The sequence below is a fragment of the Thunnus maccoyii genome, chromosome 15 (assembly GCF_910596095.1).
Source record: "Thunnus maccoyii chromosome 15, fThuMac1.1, whole genome shotgun sequence".
Classification (NCBI taxonomy): Eukaryota; Metazoa; Chordata; class Actinopteri; order Scombriformes; family Scombridae; genus Thunnus; species Thunnus maccoyii.
The window spans coordinates 25264529-25282958 of record NC_056547.1 but is presented as its reverse complement, the minus strand read 5'-3'; the positions used below and the strand labels follow the sequence as shown (position 1 = coordinate 25282958).

Sequence of the window (18430 nt, the reverse complement as noted above, 5' to 3'; positions counted from 1 at the left end):
GAAGATGGGCATATAAATTATTTGCAAGGACCAGACACAAAGTGGTCGATTTTTTTTTGAGTGGAGGACAGTTCGTATGGACCGCTCTTGCCAACAGTGAAGGTATTTCTCTGCAGCAGCTCACAATTAAATCCAACGCACGACTTACTGAAGGTGAAACAAAGAAAATGTGATTGTTTTGTCTATCAGGGAAATTAAAGAGGGACTACAAGTCCCAGGGAGGAAAATGGATGAGTTAATCACAGCGCTAACGAGGAGGGGGCGCGGAACACGGATGCCTTTACATCATCCTGTTCTGACAGCGGCAGGACAACCGAGGTGCCATAACCAGGCGGGGAGACTGTGATTCCGACAGCTCGGTGCCTTTCAACCTCTCTACACTCACATTCCTGTCAACACAAGATCAAGGTCCCGCAGCAGCATTTGAGCAATTATCCCAGCTCTTTGCTGTGTCTAAGAGCTTAAAGGGTAATGTACTGAACATTGTACGGTTTCATCTTCCAACACATGTATTACTGTATACTGTATTTTCTGAGTAGCAGGGCTACAATTACATTTACATCTGATGTCTTCCGCAGGGTGAAAACTGTACATTATCTCCTTTCCTGTCAGTCAGGAGCAGCCCAGAAGTACAGCACAGTATGTATTTTATCAATATAAATAGAAACATGTCCTGAAAGGCAACAGTGCTTCACTTGGGGCTTCTGTGAAAACAAGACAGCTTTGTTTTTACTTGTTTGAGAAAACCTCTGGGTGAAAGTAGACCCATCTTTTTGCTTTGCAGTGGCTCCCTGACGTACACGAGGAATATCAATTGCTGGAAACTACGATGACACATGCTGTGTAGCTCAAAACAGAGAGTCAGCAACCAGCTGAAGATAAAGTAGTAGCGAGGGTGTATCCCTCTTCCCCCTAAAAAAAAAAAAAAGAAAGAAAAATAGAGGAAGCAGCGCTGTACGGAGTGTCCCCGACAGAAAGCTGTCAGTCATAAATCCCGCGGCAGGTTTGCGTAGACAGGTAAGGGCTGCCGAGGTCAGCACATCTCCATGACAGATCTTTTCTTCAAGTACTCGACAGAAGTGGACCATCAAAGACTATTGATCACAGTAATCAAAAAGAATGTGCTGTATGATTGCAAGAATCATCGCCGCCAACAAATCAACCCTCCCGACAAACAGACAGAGAGGAGAGACGCAGACGAGCCAAGTGAAGTCGATTTATTCCCAGTTAACCGAGTCTGCAATCAATTCTGCTGCTAAAGAGCCACTGCTGGAGCCATTTATATCCTCTCTTTATATACCGACATGATCATTGACAAACAGGCGTTGTTAAACTGGATTGTGTTTGAAATTTCAGGTTATAGCTTCCTCATAAAATCCATCCTTTCTTACCACAAAGTTTCCATTTATGTATATTTATCATGAAGGGGCATTTTTCTCTATCCTGTGACAGAGTTTATATAACAATATATACAAAATCAGACATCTAGAGTGTCTGGATGTCTCGGATCTGGAGTGTTGCCCTGTGTACAGTCTGCATTTGATTTGCCTGTGTGTATTTTGTTTTCTGTGGAAGATGTCGGACGTGTCTGCCGCTCCCAAGATCATTGGAATTTACATAAACTTTTGAAATTTGTTTTCACGATGAAGCTGTTTTTCAAAACCGCATGTGCTCATGGTTACCCTTGAGCTGTCAATCAAATGAAGTCTGAGTTACTGGGGTGATCTGCTCACACTGATTTGATATGAAACAGAATTATGAACATAAAGCTGCTCAGATCGTCTTTTCCCAATTATAGTAAAGAGGAATACAAATAAAAATAGTTCAGAATGAATCAGCTTCATGTGATCATAATTTTAAGAGTGAGTAATCTGTAATGTGTTCTTATAGCAAAAATGAAAAAAAACAAAAAAAAACAAACAAAAACAAAGCACTGGCTCCATCATCTAAATGTGAATATTTTTGGTTTTCTATGACAGTTAACTGAATATTTTTGGACTGTTGGTCATACAAAACCAACTTGTGATGGGTGTGTTTCACTAGTTGTTGACATGTTGACAGACCAAAGAATTGATTATTTGATTAAAGAAAATAATCAGCAGATTAATCAGTTCAGGCATCACTATTGTCTACAGTGAGTCATGTACAAAAATGTGCATTTGCACAATTTGGAGAGCTTACAACTTTCTCTGGGAAAAAAAAAAACAAAACTTTTTTTGCAGCATTGAGGAAAAAACTGGGGCAAGAGCACAAAGTCACCTCATGTCAGCGCATTAAAAAACCCAGTTTTATTTCATGAAAAATCACTGGACTTCCTCTCATTAAAATCTGTTATGGGGGGTCCCTTAACTCCTGTGTTCAGTCCAGCCCGCCCATTCAAACCTTGTGAAAGAGTAACTGCAGCAGACTGAGGGGTAAAGGAGTGAAAAGGACTGAGGAGAGCAAGAGAAAAAATTAAATAACAGACTGGAGTGTTACCTTTTCTTTGTCTCTCATGGATCCTTTTCCAAGAATTGACATCTTTGTGAGCGTGTCCTCCTGCAGTCTCTTTAATGAGTTCCCACGCGGCCCGAGGAGTTTGCCAACAAAGTTAAACTGCAACAGAGAGCAAGAGAGAGCATGCATCAATCAGAATCTGTGTGTTTGAGATAAAGAGCAAATACATTCCTTAGGTCAATCACACGTGGCTCAACCGGCGTTAGCTCTTGACTGAAGATAATAAAAATTTATCAGCAATTTCTTCCCGTCCGTGTCTCGATAGGATCGGTATGGAAGCTTTTCTGAGATGACCAATTTGTCACCTTGACCTTTTATTGCATGAAGATGTTCTGCAGTGTACACTTTGTCTGAAAATCTAAAAGCATAAAATTCACAAGTATGTTCAGTAGCGGGGATGTAGGTTTGGTTTCACAAGTGATGGAGGCACAATGAAGTCAGAGGTTCTTTGTATAAAAAGTGATAAGTGATGTTATTTTGTGCATTTATATACAATCATATCAGTCTTGCATTAAACAAATTATCATAAAAATCTGTGCTTTCCATAATGATGATACTATAGTGTAAAAAAATAATCCTGTGTAAATTGCTGCATTATTAATGAACTAACCCTGTAATCACAGCTAATTTCCACCTGATACTCATGTATTTATATGTAATTATATATTATATATTATTAAATGTATTCACATCTTTCCTGCAAAGGTTAGTGTCCTTTACTGCTATAATTCTAGTGTATTTTAGGACAATATAAACTGTAAATAAAAGCACAAATTGAATTACTTTTTTTTTTAATCCAAAAAGCCATGCAGGGCGGGTTAGTACTGCCTGCAGTCTCCCTCTGAGATGGCAGACAGCCCTGACAGCCTTCACCAATAAGGTAGAGAGGCCTGTACCTCTGTGTTGCCAAAAAGGGCTGAATCCAGTGCCAAAAGCAGTGTGCAGAGCACCGGCTGCACACTGCAACAACCGAGACTCAGGTGAGTGTATCATCATTTTGATCACCTCTCACAATAAGAAGACACTGTTCAGCAAGTTTTTTTTTTATTTTTTATGAATAGATCAAACTGAAACTGTAAAAGTGAGGTAGGGTTTTGAAAAGTTAGGGGGCCATGGGAAATAAGACCAATTTATCAAATGAACTATATTAGAAATCTGTTATGAACCTTAATTTACTCACATTACAATTTTTCTAGAATGATCAAAGTCCTATATTATAGATATTATAAAAGGGCACACACAGTGGGATCAAAATTGATGCAGTGGAGTCTTTTACACCTAAAGTTCCTTCTGTACACTTCCCACAATGCAACCATTACTCAAGTGATGCTACTTGAGTCATTTTCTCAGACTTGACAAAGCTCCTCCAGAGCCACAGAGGACATTAACTGTGTTCACAGGCTAAGTAGTACTCCATGTAACTGGAAAATTGACTTTAGGATGTAAAATTGGTGGAGTGCCTTTTTACACTGAGGACAGCGACAAAATAACAAATACCAATAACCTATAACATCTTACTTGTTTTTCAACCATCCTATCAGCCCACAGCCCAGTCCAGACACCCAGAATCTTCAGTTGGTCAGATTATGATTAATTAGCATGGACAAATCAGAAATTAACCAATATATGAAAGGAAATAGCACTGATGTGTTAAAAAACATAAAAAAAAACATCATGACATTTGTTATTATGAAGGTAAATGTGACAATTTTATGTAATATATACAGTATTTTAGGTCATATCAACCAGCCCATACAGTAGTATAATTGTACATGCCGCCTGCATCAGAGCTTTACACTCTAGTATCACTTCAACACATTTCCCAAATCTGTTGGAATATTTTAAGATAAATTTCCAGTGTGCAGTAATGTGCTTGTTTGAGCTAACATCTAACTTGACCACTTCTGGCATGTCGCCGTCCATCAAAGGCTTCCGGGCTTAGATTACTTCACAAGGTCACCGCTTTTTGCCATAAAAACCCAAATGTTATGCATTACTTTGTCGCGGGATGTTGTGCGCAGACACCCATCAAAGTCATACAACCTTAACAAGGGCTAAACACAATTCCACCAGCAGCTGGAGATGGTCAGGCAGGCGAAAGGAGAGCAATGCTTTTCTCCCCCTTCTCCATGTTTTCCTTTAACAGTGAGTTATACAGCTGTCTTCCTCAACTATCTAGGTCATCAATTAGCTAGCAGGAGGTAAAAAAAAAAAACAGCCAGTTTTGTTCTACACCTCACCTATATCTCTCCTTCCTTTTGTACAGAGAGTAAGTGCTTATTAGGAGGCTCCTGCCAATTCCTGGGTGAGGGATTTGAGAGGCCAGCTTTAGTGATTCGCTCTAATGCAGTTGGGTTTTTATCCTGGCCAGGCTGAACTCCAGCAGTTCTCCGCTACTGTATGTTTCTTCAACTTTTATAATTACACCGAGTCCTGTGACTGGAATTGGTCATACTGGGCCCCATTCAGCCTTTTCCTTAAAGTAAATACCATGCCCCACTGTGCTAATTCCAACCTTGTACTTGCAAATGTGAATAAGCGGCCTCCTGCAAAGTTATGACCTTAGATTGATGAATATGTAAGACTATCTTCATATTAGAGGGTATGGACTTTGATGCTAATTTTGCTCCATTTGTACGCTCCTAACCTCACCTAACCTTGCATTGCCTCTGGTGAAATTCATCAATATATTGACAAGGATATGAATTGTTGGGTCAAGAAAATTCAATTTAAACTTATCTAAGCAAATAAAAATGTGTCCTGCCTCTAATGTATTCAAGTTTACAAAAGGATCATCAAAGAGACAGCACCACCGGGGCGAACAGAGGGTGTCAGGAAATGTTTTAAATGTGCCTAGTTTAACCGATGTCCTGCGCATCCATCATTTCCACCTGGATAGAGCCTTGATCACTGAGCTGTGCCGTCTCTTGAACAATGATTTGCAGAGCCACATCACACAGCCGACATCTCTCCGTGTACCATAGATATCGTGCACCCTTTCCATCCCTCAGACAGGTTGGGTATTGGACACAGTGTCCAGGATGTTTGTGAGGATATCTAAGTCTTCTGTCTAAGCAAAAGGAGAAGGATCAAGAACAAAACGCGACTATGTTCCTCCCCATATCTTGATGTAGATGCCATATCAATTGTTCATCAGGAAGTGAGCACAGCAAAATTAGCCTTAGCAGCGAATTTATGTGAACAGAAATATCAGACAGGCTGTAAAACAGAAATTGATGCAGACATGAATTTTGTTTTCAGCTTATTTGAGCTTCAGTGAAATCAGAGACACAGTAAGAGGTTGGCTTGTTGGTGAGCGGAGTAGAGAAGAAGTAGCAAGTGCTCTTTGTAAAAGATACATTATGGGTTTTATTGGGCAATTTCAAACACAGACAGACTTTGTTGAATGAGAACAAGGTATGCCACCAGAATAGGCTGAATAAAATCCACTACGTTTTATCCACCAGAACACCTGAAGAGACTCATCCTCTGAAAACTTTTAATTAAAGATTACTTTATTAATTTCTGTGTTAATCCAATGAATGTCCTACAGGTGAGTCTCTAATTTAATCATTCTGTCATTCTAAATAAAGCAGAATTAAAGGCACACAGAACATTAAAGATGTCAAGTTCATCAGCAGAAGTAAGAAGAAAGAAAAACAGAAAGTGTGAGATATTTTTTCTTTTTTTCCTCATTATCTTTTTTTCATTTTGAATATGGGAGGATTTTCACTGTATAAACTCACAGCTTCTTGACTTGCATGTGTTTTACACCTGCTGATATTCTTTTAGTATGTAAGTGTGAAATAATATACAAGAAACTCTTTATGTGCACACTGAATAAGTCAAGTTTGAAAAGAAGCATGGATCTCACTTATCGATATTAATACAGACTGCTAAAAACATACAGTAGGGATACAACCAAGGCTGAATTACTAACTGACGTTTTTGGCGAATGAACTTACTACCTATAGTGTTGTTTTTCTTGGGAGGACAGGCTCATTTAAAAAGAAATCATGTAGACTTGACTTATATTTGTTTGACTAATGCCTGTAAATGTCAGCGAGACTTCTTAATCTGGACATTTAAACACATCACCAGCCAGTCGATATGTTTGAAGAGGGAAACTAACATCTCCTCATATGGACAATCCACCAAATATAGTCTTACTAAACACATAAATGTAATCCCTGCTGTTTATCAGATATCAAAATCCGCCTGACTCCGACTGTGATTGATGCTTTGGGGTTTTGCTAATGCTTTAGTTATCACAAGGGATTATGTGACTTACAAAAACCTGCCTGGGCTCCTGTGCTGGCTCACGTCATTAGACGGTGTGGAGGATTGCGCTGCTGCTTGTCTGTAAAGCTGATGTGTTTAATCACAGGTTGCCACCTGCTGCTCTGTTGTGGTTTTAGGTGCACAAAAAATAAATACAAATAAAATCAAAATAGATGTGATGACTTAAAAAAATATATAAAAGCAGAATTTGAATTGTTGCGCCGTATCCTGGTTGGAAGCTGAAGAAAACAAAGTCATGTGGATGATGAGAAAGACAGCAGACACAAGCAGGGAAAGGATGTATGATTTATCACACTTAACTTGAAGGGGGTGCAGGAGAAAAGGGTGGCAGGGGGAGGGAGAGAGGGAGGTGTGGGGTTCGGGGGGTGGGTGGGGGGGGATGCACATCTGAGATCTTTTCATCATTTGCTGAATGTATTACTGCGAGGCTGGCGAAAGGTGTGCTCACAGAGAGCCAGCGTAGAGTGATTGTGCTGAGGACAGCAGGACAGGAACGACAGCAGGAGGATAAATCACTGCTCCCGGCAAAGAGAAAAGCCACAATCTGAACTGGAAATAAACCAGTGGGACTCCTTATGCCTTGCTAATGGCCTGCAGTGCTTTCTGTCAAAAGATGCTTTCTGTGAGAAGGCCCACAGATCCAGCAAATGTACAGATGAGAGCTGATAGTGCATCTTTGTTCAAAAGGTGGGATATTTTTAGTTCTTGAGTAGGTGTGAGACTATGTGTCATACTGGTTAAATCATGATTTAAAATCTTAGACGCTCTATTTCTGTAAACAAGGTTTCAATTAAATCTAAAAAAAACGCTATACTTGCGTGAGCATCTATGAGAAAAAAAATGTTGAAAAGAATCCAAGATTTGCTTGCTGCAATGTCCATTATAGAACAGAGCCACACCATGCAACACTATAATATCATCACTCTTGCCAATATCTCAGAAAGGCTCAAAATTCATCAGTGTTGGGCATTAAAAATCATCACTGAGGAACAGCTGCATTTTATCACAGAGAATCAGCAGCCTGGAGCCCGGAGCTTGCCGCATGGTGTCCTTGCCCAGTTCATTTTGATAAAAAGCTATGTTTGCAGAGGATGGATTTAACCTCTCCACATGTGCTCCTAAATGGCTATTTGGAAAATGGCAGTGCCACTTCAATGCCAGAAGCCAAAAGGTAATGCTTGCAGCTCAGGAGAAAACCCATTCAAGTCAAACCGATCACTCTTGCCATTGCAACCTGCCATATAGAACAAATTGAATTTGTCTTCCTTCGGTGGCTTGTTGGAGCTCTAAACAGCATATTAGTGGCTCTACTTATCAAAGCTGTCAAAGCATATCTGGTTAGCTGTGAACCGAGGAGACTCAGATCAGCCTCAAGGGGACACTACATACAATACACAGCCCTCCATCCTCACCAACATTATATTGTCGAATTAATTTCAGCTCAAAATTGGAGTGCATGCTCATACCTGATGAGAGTAATGACTCTTTCTCAAAGTTCAAGCAAAAACCATAGACCAGGCTTTGATTTGATGATTATCAGGTTTAGGGCTGTCATGTAATAATTGTATTCGTTATTGATTAATCAGTCAATTATTTTCTCAATTAATTGAATAGTTGTTTGATCTATTAATTTTCAGAAAATGGTGAAACACTGTTTCCCAAAGCCTAAGATGACATCCTCAAATATGTTTTGTTCCAACCAACAGTCCACAACCCAAAAATATTCAGTTTATGATCATAGAAGACTAAAGAAACCAGAAAATATTCACATTTGAGAGAATTTGGACTTTTTTTCCTTAAAAAATGACTCTGATTATCAAAATAGTTGGCAATTAATTTAATAGTCGACAACTAATTGATTAATTGTTGCAGCTTATCAGGTTCAAAGACATTTAGACATCTATACTAAAACTATGGTAAATTTGTTTTTAAAGAAGTTCTTTAAACATCTGGGGAACATGGAACAGATTTTTTAAGGGCTATATTTAAATTTAAATTTTGAAGCAAGTCCTAACCACAGGTTAACATATAGTCACTGAAATATTGTTGAAACTATAGTTATGTAAGCTAGCATCTACATAAACTTAAGCTAGCAAGATGCTAGCACTACATACAGTATAACTTTCACAAACTGCGAGTACCATGATGACAAACATGAATGTGAATATAATGTACAGACAGGTGACAAATTGAAGGAAAAACCAACATAAAGTGTCTTAGTAAGGTGTTGGGCCACCATGTGCCGCCAGAACAGCTTTAATGCATCTTGGTATTGATTCTACAAGTGTTTGAACTCTATTGGAGGGATGGAACATCATTCTTCCAAAATATATTCCCTCATTTGGCATTTTGATGATGGTGGTGGAGAGCACTGTCGGTCCAAAATCTCCCATAGGTGTTCAATTGGGTTGAGATCTGGTGACTGTGAAGGCCATAGCTTATGATTCACATCATTTTCATACTCATCAAACCATTCAGTGACCCCTCGTGTCCTGTGAATTGGGGCATTGTCATCCTAGAAGAGACCACTTCCATCAGGATAGAAATGTTTCATCATAGGATAAAGGTGATGACTCAGAACAACTTTGTATTGATTTGCAGTGACCCCTCCATCTCTAAGGGGACAAGTGGATCCGAATCATGCCAGCAAAATGCCACCCAAATCATAACAGAGCCACCAGATCCCCTCACTATAGGGGTCAAGCATTCAGACCAGTTTTTCCATTAATTTGTCACCTGTCTGTATCAAAAGATTTTAAACATTTGATGTACAAATTCATTGCAAGCGTCTAACAATCAAAAATAGTTAAAGTGTTATAATTTAGCTGAACCATCCCCAGCTAGCCATGTTAGCGGTGTGGCTCTATGGATAGCAATGTCGGTCAGTCTGTCCACTTTGGTCCAGACTGAAATATCTCAACAAATGGATGGATTGCCATGAAATCTGGTACAGACGTCCATAGTCCTCTAAGGAACTATCTAAATAACCTCGGTGATCCCTTGATGTTTCATCTAGCGCCATCATAAGGTCAAGGACCTTCAGATCACCAAATCAGTGCTTACTAGGTATAATCATGGATGCAGGAAAGGTCAAACAAGGCTTAATTCAGATTTTGGCATCACAGTGAGTATTACATTGATCTAAGTTGTATAAAGACATGGTTTGCAAATATCCTAGATCCTATTTAATGGTGATTGGTCCCCCTCAGATTTTTTCCTGCAGCCAGATAAATTCCCAGAACTAAAAAGTTTAAATTTTTAAGTTATAATTAAAGAGTGTTTGTCAAGGAGCTGATATGGCTCTAGTGGGTCTTCAAAGCTACCGTTAGTGTCTAATTAAATGCTTGCTGTGGATGTAAAACCTGGCATATTGCTGATTTTTACACGCTGCAAGTTAAACTGACACTCAGATTATTTTACTGTGCATGTCATTAAAGTTCAAATCAGAGTAACTGAGCAGAAAAGAATGGCTTTGGGGTCATTAAACCCATGTGCATCTCCAGAGATTTTTGTGCTGTGTTTCCTCCCCACTGTCCTCTCTATCCACACACTGCAGGTTACCACTGTCCTTCCCCCTGGAGGGCTGAGGTGAAAACTTGAGTGATGTCCCCGTCTAAGAGCGGCCCTCTCACTTTTACACCAGCCTCCCCATCGTGCTCCCGGCGGGAAATCCTTGTCATGCACCGAGCGCGTGGCACCAATAAACGCCGCCGCCGGTGATGGCTCTTTGTGGCGGGCGAGGCTGAAGTGCTCTCAAATGTGGCAACAGTGTTATCGCTCAAAACGGCCTCAAGTGGAGGTCATCTTCAAGCTGACTGTCTAGAAATCCGTACATGTGATGCATTGCAATTGCACTCTCACCCTCCAAGCTATCAATTTCTTCTTATAAGGTCTTTGTGTGTCACTTTTAGCTCATTGGCATGGATCGAATCTTGAACTTTTGGGGGGAAAAAAGGAGTTCTAGGAGTTGTGAAAAGACCTAAAAGTCCATGTATCCACCATGTATCATAATAAATCCACTGCACACTCAAGAAAATGAAATCCACTTTGAGATAATTCTTCTGAATCATATATTCATAAATATTCATTGACAAATTAATATACCGAGACATCAAAGCGTCATTGACCAAGGTCAGTGTAATAGAGAGAGGTGTGTGTATGAGGGAGGAGGAGTGAGAATTACAGTTGTAACATTTCAAAAGCTTAAACAATTCTTCAGAAAGGAAGTAACAACCCTAATATAGTTCTACCCCAGTTCTGTCAGCCAACACTCTGCCTGTACGCCGTCTTGCAGATATGCTACATCTAATAACATAAAGCATCAACAAAAACTGTCAAGTGGCTGTTGTAAGGAATTTAAATCAAAACCAGAGCTACTGTAGTTGGCTTCATTATCTATAAATAACACAATCTAAAATTCTCTATCTGTGCACATCACATTCTTGGAGAAGTCTCTGGTGGTGATACTATAGCACTTACTTTAGGAAACTGCTTGACTGGTATTAAAACTTTCTGGCCCAGTTTCATGTTCTTGTTGATGACGACGTCGATGAACTTCTCCTCTTCCTTCCCCTCGTCTTTCTGAATTTTTTCAATCTCTGCAAACAAGGAGATAGAAAAGTAATGAGTCAGTGTTGGCAAACAGGAGATATTCAGGTCTAGCTGTGAATGAAAATGTTCAGAGGTCAAACATTTTTGTCCTCAGTGGGGTTGAAACTAACGATTATCCTTTTTCACAGAGGATATTTTAACATGTCACAGTGTGGAAAGCACAGGTATAAATAATAAACATAACGATGGCTGAATCCCTTCTTTGATTTCAGGGTATTGTGCACGCTAGCTCACTGTCACACTGTTGTGGGTTACTGGGACACTTGAATAGAACAGAGCCATCGTTAATATTATTAGTAACACCTGTGCTGTTCCTTCTATGACGAGTCAGAATGTCAAATGCTATTAAACAGTTCAACACTTAATAAGCATATTCACTTTCTTTTCCAAGAATGAGATGAGAGGCACATAACTATGTGAAACCACAAGCTGTCATTTTTACATTTGACATACAACGTGTTAATTGGTGAGCTTTAGAGGTGTTGGCAGGTGTGTTGTAGAACCTTGTGGAGAACCAGGGTAGTCAGTCTTTATGCTAGGCTAGGCTAACCAGATGCCATCTCCAGCTCCATACTAAATGAGAGCTGAAACGATCAGTCGATTAATGGATTAGTCAAGCGATAAAAAATAAATGGCAACAACTGAATTAAAAGTCAGTCGTTTCAGACATTTTTCACCAAACATTCTTTGCTTCCAGCTTCTCAAATGGGAGGGTTCTCTGCTTGACTCTTTTCAATCATTGTTAATTGAATAGCTTTGGGGTTTTTTGACTTTTGGTTGGACAAAACAAACAAATCAAAGACTCACCCTTGGGCTAAATTGTGCTGAGCATTTTTTAAATTTAATTAAAAAATATATATATTTTAAAAACTGGACAAATAATCAATGAACTAAGAAAATATATGACAGATTAATTAATAATGAAAATAATTATTAGTTACAGCCCTATAAGTAATGCACAGATGAGTTTGGTATTAATCTTCTCATCTCATTTTCAGAAAGAAAGCAAATATGAATGTTTCCCAAATTGTTGTACTATTCCTTTAATCTGGAGATTTCTTTGTTGTTGTTGTTTAATCTGCTAGTCCCCAGAAGGACAATTTTCATACAATTTTCCAGAGGTGACATGTCTTCAAAGACATTTTTTCCAACCAATAGTCCAAAACCCAAAGATATCCAATTTGCAATCATATAAAACAAAGACAAGCATCATGGATGAGCTGGAACCAGCAAATGGATTGGATTTTAGCTTGAAAAATGACAATCAGTTAATGAATTATCATAATTGTTGATTAATTTTCATGGACACTAGCCTGCAGATCTGCCCAACCCTTTTTAGGCTGTAGTAAACACATCCTAACAACACTATTTTAATTGACAATAAATATTAAGTCCCATCAGCATCATTCGTCTCACCTGTTGGCTGAGGCTCCATCACCATAATACTTTGTAATTAAAGCAGCGATATCAATTTACTTGCACAGACACTACATGTACCAGTGTCCCTTTCAAGTCCCTTATTTAAAAAATGATGGGGAGGACACTGAAGCTCACACCTCCGGCTATTAAAAATATTGGCTGTCACGCTTCTACTTTTGGGAGAGGTAGACTTTGATGTATTTAGAGATGTAACCTTGAACGTTTAATCAGATGGATAACATCTGTGTTTCAGTGCCAGGAAAATGGTTTTGCAGAGAAGGCAGCTGAGAGTTGCGGGGAGGCTACGACAAAGACTTGCGGCTAAAAGCCCAGCAGGGGAAAGGGTGAGGCAGAGGGCGAACTCCATCACAGATTTATTTCTCATGTGCAAAATGATTTTTGAATGGGTGGAGAAAAAAAAAGATTACAGCGGAACAATCATGACGCTTTAGGTTTTCAGTTCATGTTGTATACAGATTTTGGAAAATCGCTTCAGAATCAGGTGTGATGGTGATTAGATTCAAGCAAATAAACTCTGACATACACAATCAGATATACTATATACCCATTTTTTTCAATTACACTAGGTCAGAAATGAGCCAAGCATATCAGCATTGCAAACTAGCAACTAAAAAGGCAATTGTGATTTTTCAACAAAGCTCTGCAGCTTTACATTTGCTGAAAGTAATTAAACCTTTGATGTGAGTTTTAACAAGGATAAAAGAAGTATCAGTAAGATGGAGATATCTTTAAGCTTCAGTTTATCCCAAGGGGGGCAGAGAGTGCACACGTTCTGAGAAAAGACAACATTAATATTAATGCATCGCCTAGCAACATGCCAAGACAGAGTTTCCTCCCTCCACGAGGCGTTGTCCTCAAAACATTCAGGCTCTGATGTATTGGGAGATTGTGACTGAGATTGTGTTTCAACTGCAAATCGTCAATTTTTCTCTCTTTTTTTTTCTTCTCAAGCTTGCAGCACAATTTTTCCAGCTTGCTCACTAAGAAAATCTAACATTTCAAGTCCAAATAGACCCCAACAGGGCACGGCAATCAATCAGCAGGTGTAATAAGCAGCCAAACTGCAGCTTCAAATGAGCTCACCCTCTGAACATCGGTAACACAGAATCAGCTGGCGGGAATTTACTAACCACAGTTCTCTCAACAGATCTTGTTTGTGCCGCAGTTTATGAGGGAGAAAATGTGGCAACGTGAACTGAGAACCACCTCCATCTCCGAGTCATTAACAAGTGTTCAAAAGAAGGAGATTTAAACATGCATCACTGTCACAAACACAATGGGCCTGCTGTTTTCTTTTTCTTCCCTGCCAGCTCCATGAGATTCTTCTTCGAGTGCAAATGGATAGTGAATAGCGTGATATCATAATCTGGTTGTTTTGAGAGGTGCAAAACAAACCTTTGGTGAATCAGAGCCTGAGAATGCAGAGACTCATTGAGAAATATCACCAGAGATACAAAGTCATCAACAATCTTGTGAAGTTATGTAAAGAATAAAAGGAATTCAGTGGGTTAATACAGCTTTTAAAGCTAATGTGTCTCAGCTCCCCCAAATGGAATGAATGAAAAAATATTGAATTTGAAAGATTTCCTGAAGATACTGTATGTTCTGTTTGACCTATGGGCTCTGGAGGAGCAACTTGGCCTATACAGCGTTGAATATCTATGTACATCCCCTGATTCTGCAGAAACATATTGCTTTTTCTTACTCCTAAAGAGCAGAGCATTCCTTTGCTTCTATTCAAGTCTTGGAGGAGCTGCAGACTTGTAACATATCTTATTCTATCCTTTTGATTTGTGAGGCTCCAAAATGGTTTTACCTTTCCATCACTTTTGTTCAGACTGAAATATCTCGAATACTATTGGATGGATTGCCATGAACTCATGACATGAAATCGGACATGATAACATGATGACAAGGATAAATGCTGATGACTTTTGGTGATCTCCTGACTTTTCTTGTAGCTCTACTATCGGGTTGACATTTGTGGTTTTGAGTGAAATATAACTATTGAATGAAATGTCATTACATTTTGTACATACATTCATGTTTCCATCAGGATGAATTGTAATAAATTTTCATCTAGCGACATCATCAGGTTGAATTTTAAATTTGCCCATACTTGTACTTTGCACTCAGTGCTAATCAGCAAATGTTAGCATGCTAACATGCTAAACTAAGATGGTGAACCTTCTTACCTACAAAAAAATCGACATGTTAGCATGTGAGCATGCTAGCATGTAGGTCAATGCACCACTGTGACTAAGTACAACCCACATTGTGAGAAACCACTATTATCCTTTAATCTTGGTTATAGTAACAAACATTTTGAAACCTCACAAATCAAAATTATTAAAAAATGACACTGTATCTGTTGCACATTCACAGCTGCTCTATGGAGCATATGAAAATTATAGAAATAATAATCTTCAGTAAAAAGAAAAAACCAACATGTTTCTGCAGCAACAGCCCTCATCAGGGGAACAAGTTGTACATACATATTCAGCAATATATAGGCCAAGTGTCTCCTCTGGAGCCCATAGATCAGAGAGTCAAACAGAGTGAAGCATAACTTAAGGAAATCTTCAAAATTCAATATTTTGTATATTCATTCCATTTGGGTCTCGGAGCAGCTGAGACACACTGGCTTTAAAAGCTGAATTCCTTTCATTCTTCACGTAGCTCCACGAGTCGACATTGTTGGTGAATGGTAGATGAGTATTAGCATAAAGCACAGAAACCCTAACAAATACAAATGAGACTTTGTAGCTTTGTGACACTTCTCAATTAGTCTTAAGTTTTCAAAGTGCTTCCAAACACTTTTGAAGGTTTGTTTAAAACCTGTCTGATAGTCAGACTGTTGATGTGTCACGCTTAGTTGGACTTCTTGTTGGGGATGTTGGTATGTTCCTAGATCTCGGCAATTAACTACAGTCCTACCTTCATTATTACAGATTGCAGTAAAGATATGAAGTTAGGATGCACGTTGTGAGAAAAATAGAATTCATCCTTTAAGCAGAGAGCTCCAGCAGCACCCTACTTTTTACACCATAATCTGTTTTTCCAGATCTAGCTCTACTAGTGTGAGGTTGTTTAGGGACTCCCATGAATGAAATGCCAACTTTACAACCTTTGCACACATTAAAAATATATTTACGGTCTATAAAATGCATTCGCTCGGGTGAGGACACACCACAACAGGACACCATCCCTGCTGTCTGCTGTCTATTAGAAATGGATTCACTTAAAAGCAGCTCTGTGATTTAGGCCCTCCCATTTAAAATTCATAAGATGGGTAGATTTTGTAGGATTATGCATGGCTTCAGCTGCGTGCTGGAGAGTTGAGTTGGTGACGGAAGCAATTGGGTCATTAAGTCTGCCAATTTCATGTTGAGATGTGAGATATATCATACATACAGTATCTGGACACCGGATCTTGTTACTGGACAAGACAGAGGGGAGATTCACAACTAATAGGATCGTGTGTCACTTTGTTATACATGTAGTGAATGCAATGCAACTCATTCTGATCTGTAATGCAAACAGAATGCACCTTTTCTCTTTTTTCAGTTTATAAATGTAAATCTTTTCAGTTTATAATTCAGTTTATAAATCTTTAAAGCTGCGTAAGATTTCTATGAAAATAAAATTACGTTTTATCTGTGTAAACCAGGAAGTGAGGCTGCAACAAACTTTCTTCTCCATCATTTAAAGGCTTCACCCTGTTTACCCAAATCAACTTCTCTACATTTATTGCATATTGTCAGCAAGTGATGAATTTAAACCTGAAACTGAAACATGAACTGTCTCCTAAACTGCTATGAGCAACCCCCTTATAGAAAGAAAACCTTTTTCTGACATTTTTGAAACTTATCCTAGATTCTGACTTTGAACACATGAAGGTAAAAGGGTTTGAGGCACCCCGTGGCTGAAAAGTTGAGGTGCCCACCATGAACCGCTACACATCCTTGTTTGATTCTAGAAGGGGATTTTGTTGCATGTAATCTCTTTCCCTTCACTTCCTATCATCTCTCTATTTTCTATATTTTATCAGCTAAGTAAAGTAATTCTCGTTGGGCCTCTTTAAAGAGAAAATCCAACTACCATATTAACCATTCTTGTGATGATGTGTTTTTATGATTTTTATGATGTTCAATAACTGTTTCCTGATGCCAAACACCTGTTGATGATAATGGATGTAAACTGTGGTAACTAATTCATAAATAAAAACTGATACACAACTGACTTTTGCGTGTAAAACAAATCCACTGAACACATAACTGACCTCTGATGGTCATGTTCTTTCATTCACCCAGTGCATACTGTACAATTTCCTTGAATGCACTGAGTGAAAAACAGAGAACACCAATGTATTAAAAACTTTTTTTTTTCAAATCTGTCCCTTGCAAGTCCCCCACTAGTGCCCATACTTATCGATATGCACATTTGCAAGCGTGCACATAATACACAGTTTGTCAATGGTTTTATGCTATTCCGCAAATCAACAGCTGGTGGCGGTAATGCGCCAAGCAAGAAAAAAGAACAATGAACAATGCTAACAATTTTTTTTTTGAGAAAAACGCATGTAAACATAACAATCGACTAAACCAACTAATCATTGCAGATCTAGAATACATGCTTTACATTGCAATATAAGGAATGCTTTCTTTTCACTTTAAGACCTACCTTAGTTTCATTTCCCATAACGGATTGCCAATAATATCAAAGCGGAACGAGCCAGTGTTAGTTTAATTTACATGTGAAAAATAGCACTGGTTCAGCAGTTCTCTAATAAGGCAGTCTGGGTGCCCTTAGTGGTGCCACTTTGGTAAACAATATGTGTGAAGCAAAAGTTCACAGCCAACAAATATAATGAGAACTACATTCTCCCCGGTGTATGCACTGATTCAAACACTAATTATCCAAGAGCTCACAGTGTCTTTGGATGTTCAAGGGATTTCTAACACCAGTTTGTGTCTCAAACTTGGAATTAACTCGACACAGACTTTGAATTATAGATCTAATGACACCTTTTATGCTGTGATCGAAAGCTGTGAAGGTAGCATGGAAATGAATGAAAATCCAACACGTGTTTTCTTTAACAGAGCGAGTAGAGCCATATAAACCCATATCATGGTTCAATTTAGTGGAACTGACTGGCACTTTGAAATTAATTGTACATAAAAACTGTTTCATGCCACAAGTTTTTGTTGGTGGCTCAACCAAAAGGTATTTATCTAGCTTTGGTATTTATCTAACTGTAGTGCCCCCTGGCAACGTATGCTTCTCACAGAAACCTTTTAACTGCAGTAAAGACAGGCTGTCAGGAGTTATATCAGCCTTCATGTAGTATTAATAGATGTCCCTTTGGTATAAAATAATAAGAAAAACATTTGACATTTCAATTAAGAAACATGGTATGGTATCTTTCACAGTCTTTGATGTGAAGTGTTATGTGTTGAGTTGCATTTGTTATCTCTAGGCGATGTTGCCTGCATTCCTAATCATTAATTTTTTTGTTCTTCATTTGTATTTTATGAATATTATTATTTATTTGCACCACACTCATTTCACCACTACACAT

At 38.7% G+C, this 18430-nt stretch overlaps 1 protein-coding gene across 1 annotated transcript in view; it reads right to left on the bottom strand.

Moving 5' to 3' along the window:
• The window catches only part of khdrbs3 (KH domain containing, RNA binding, signal transduction associated 3), a 106968-nt gene that overhangs the window by 44756 nt on the left and 43782 nt on the right, over positions 1–18430 (bottom strand). The window contains exons 2-3 of the mRNA XM_042434495.1: positions 11278–11396; positions 2479–2595 (exon numbers count right to left, since the gene is read on the bottom strand). Coding sequence (XP_042290429.1) covers positions 2479–2595; positions 11278–11396 — 236 coding nt within the window. The remainder of the gene's footprint in view (positions 1–2478; positions 2596–11277; positions 11397–18430) is intronic.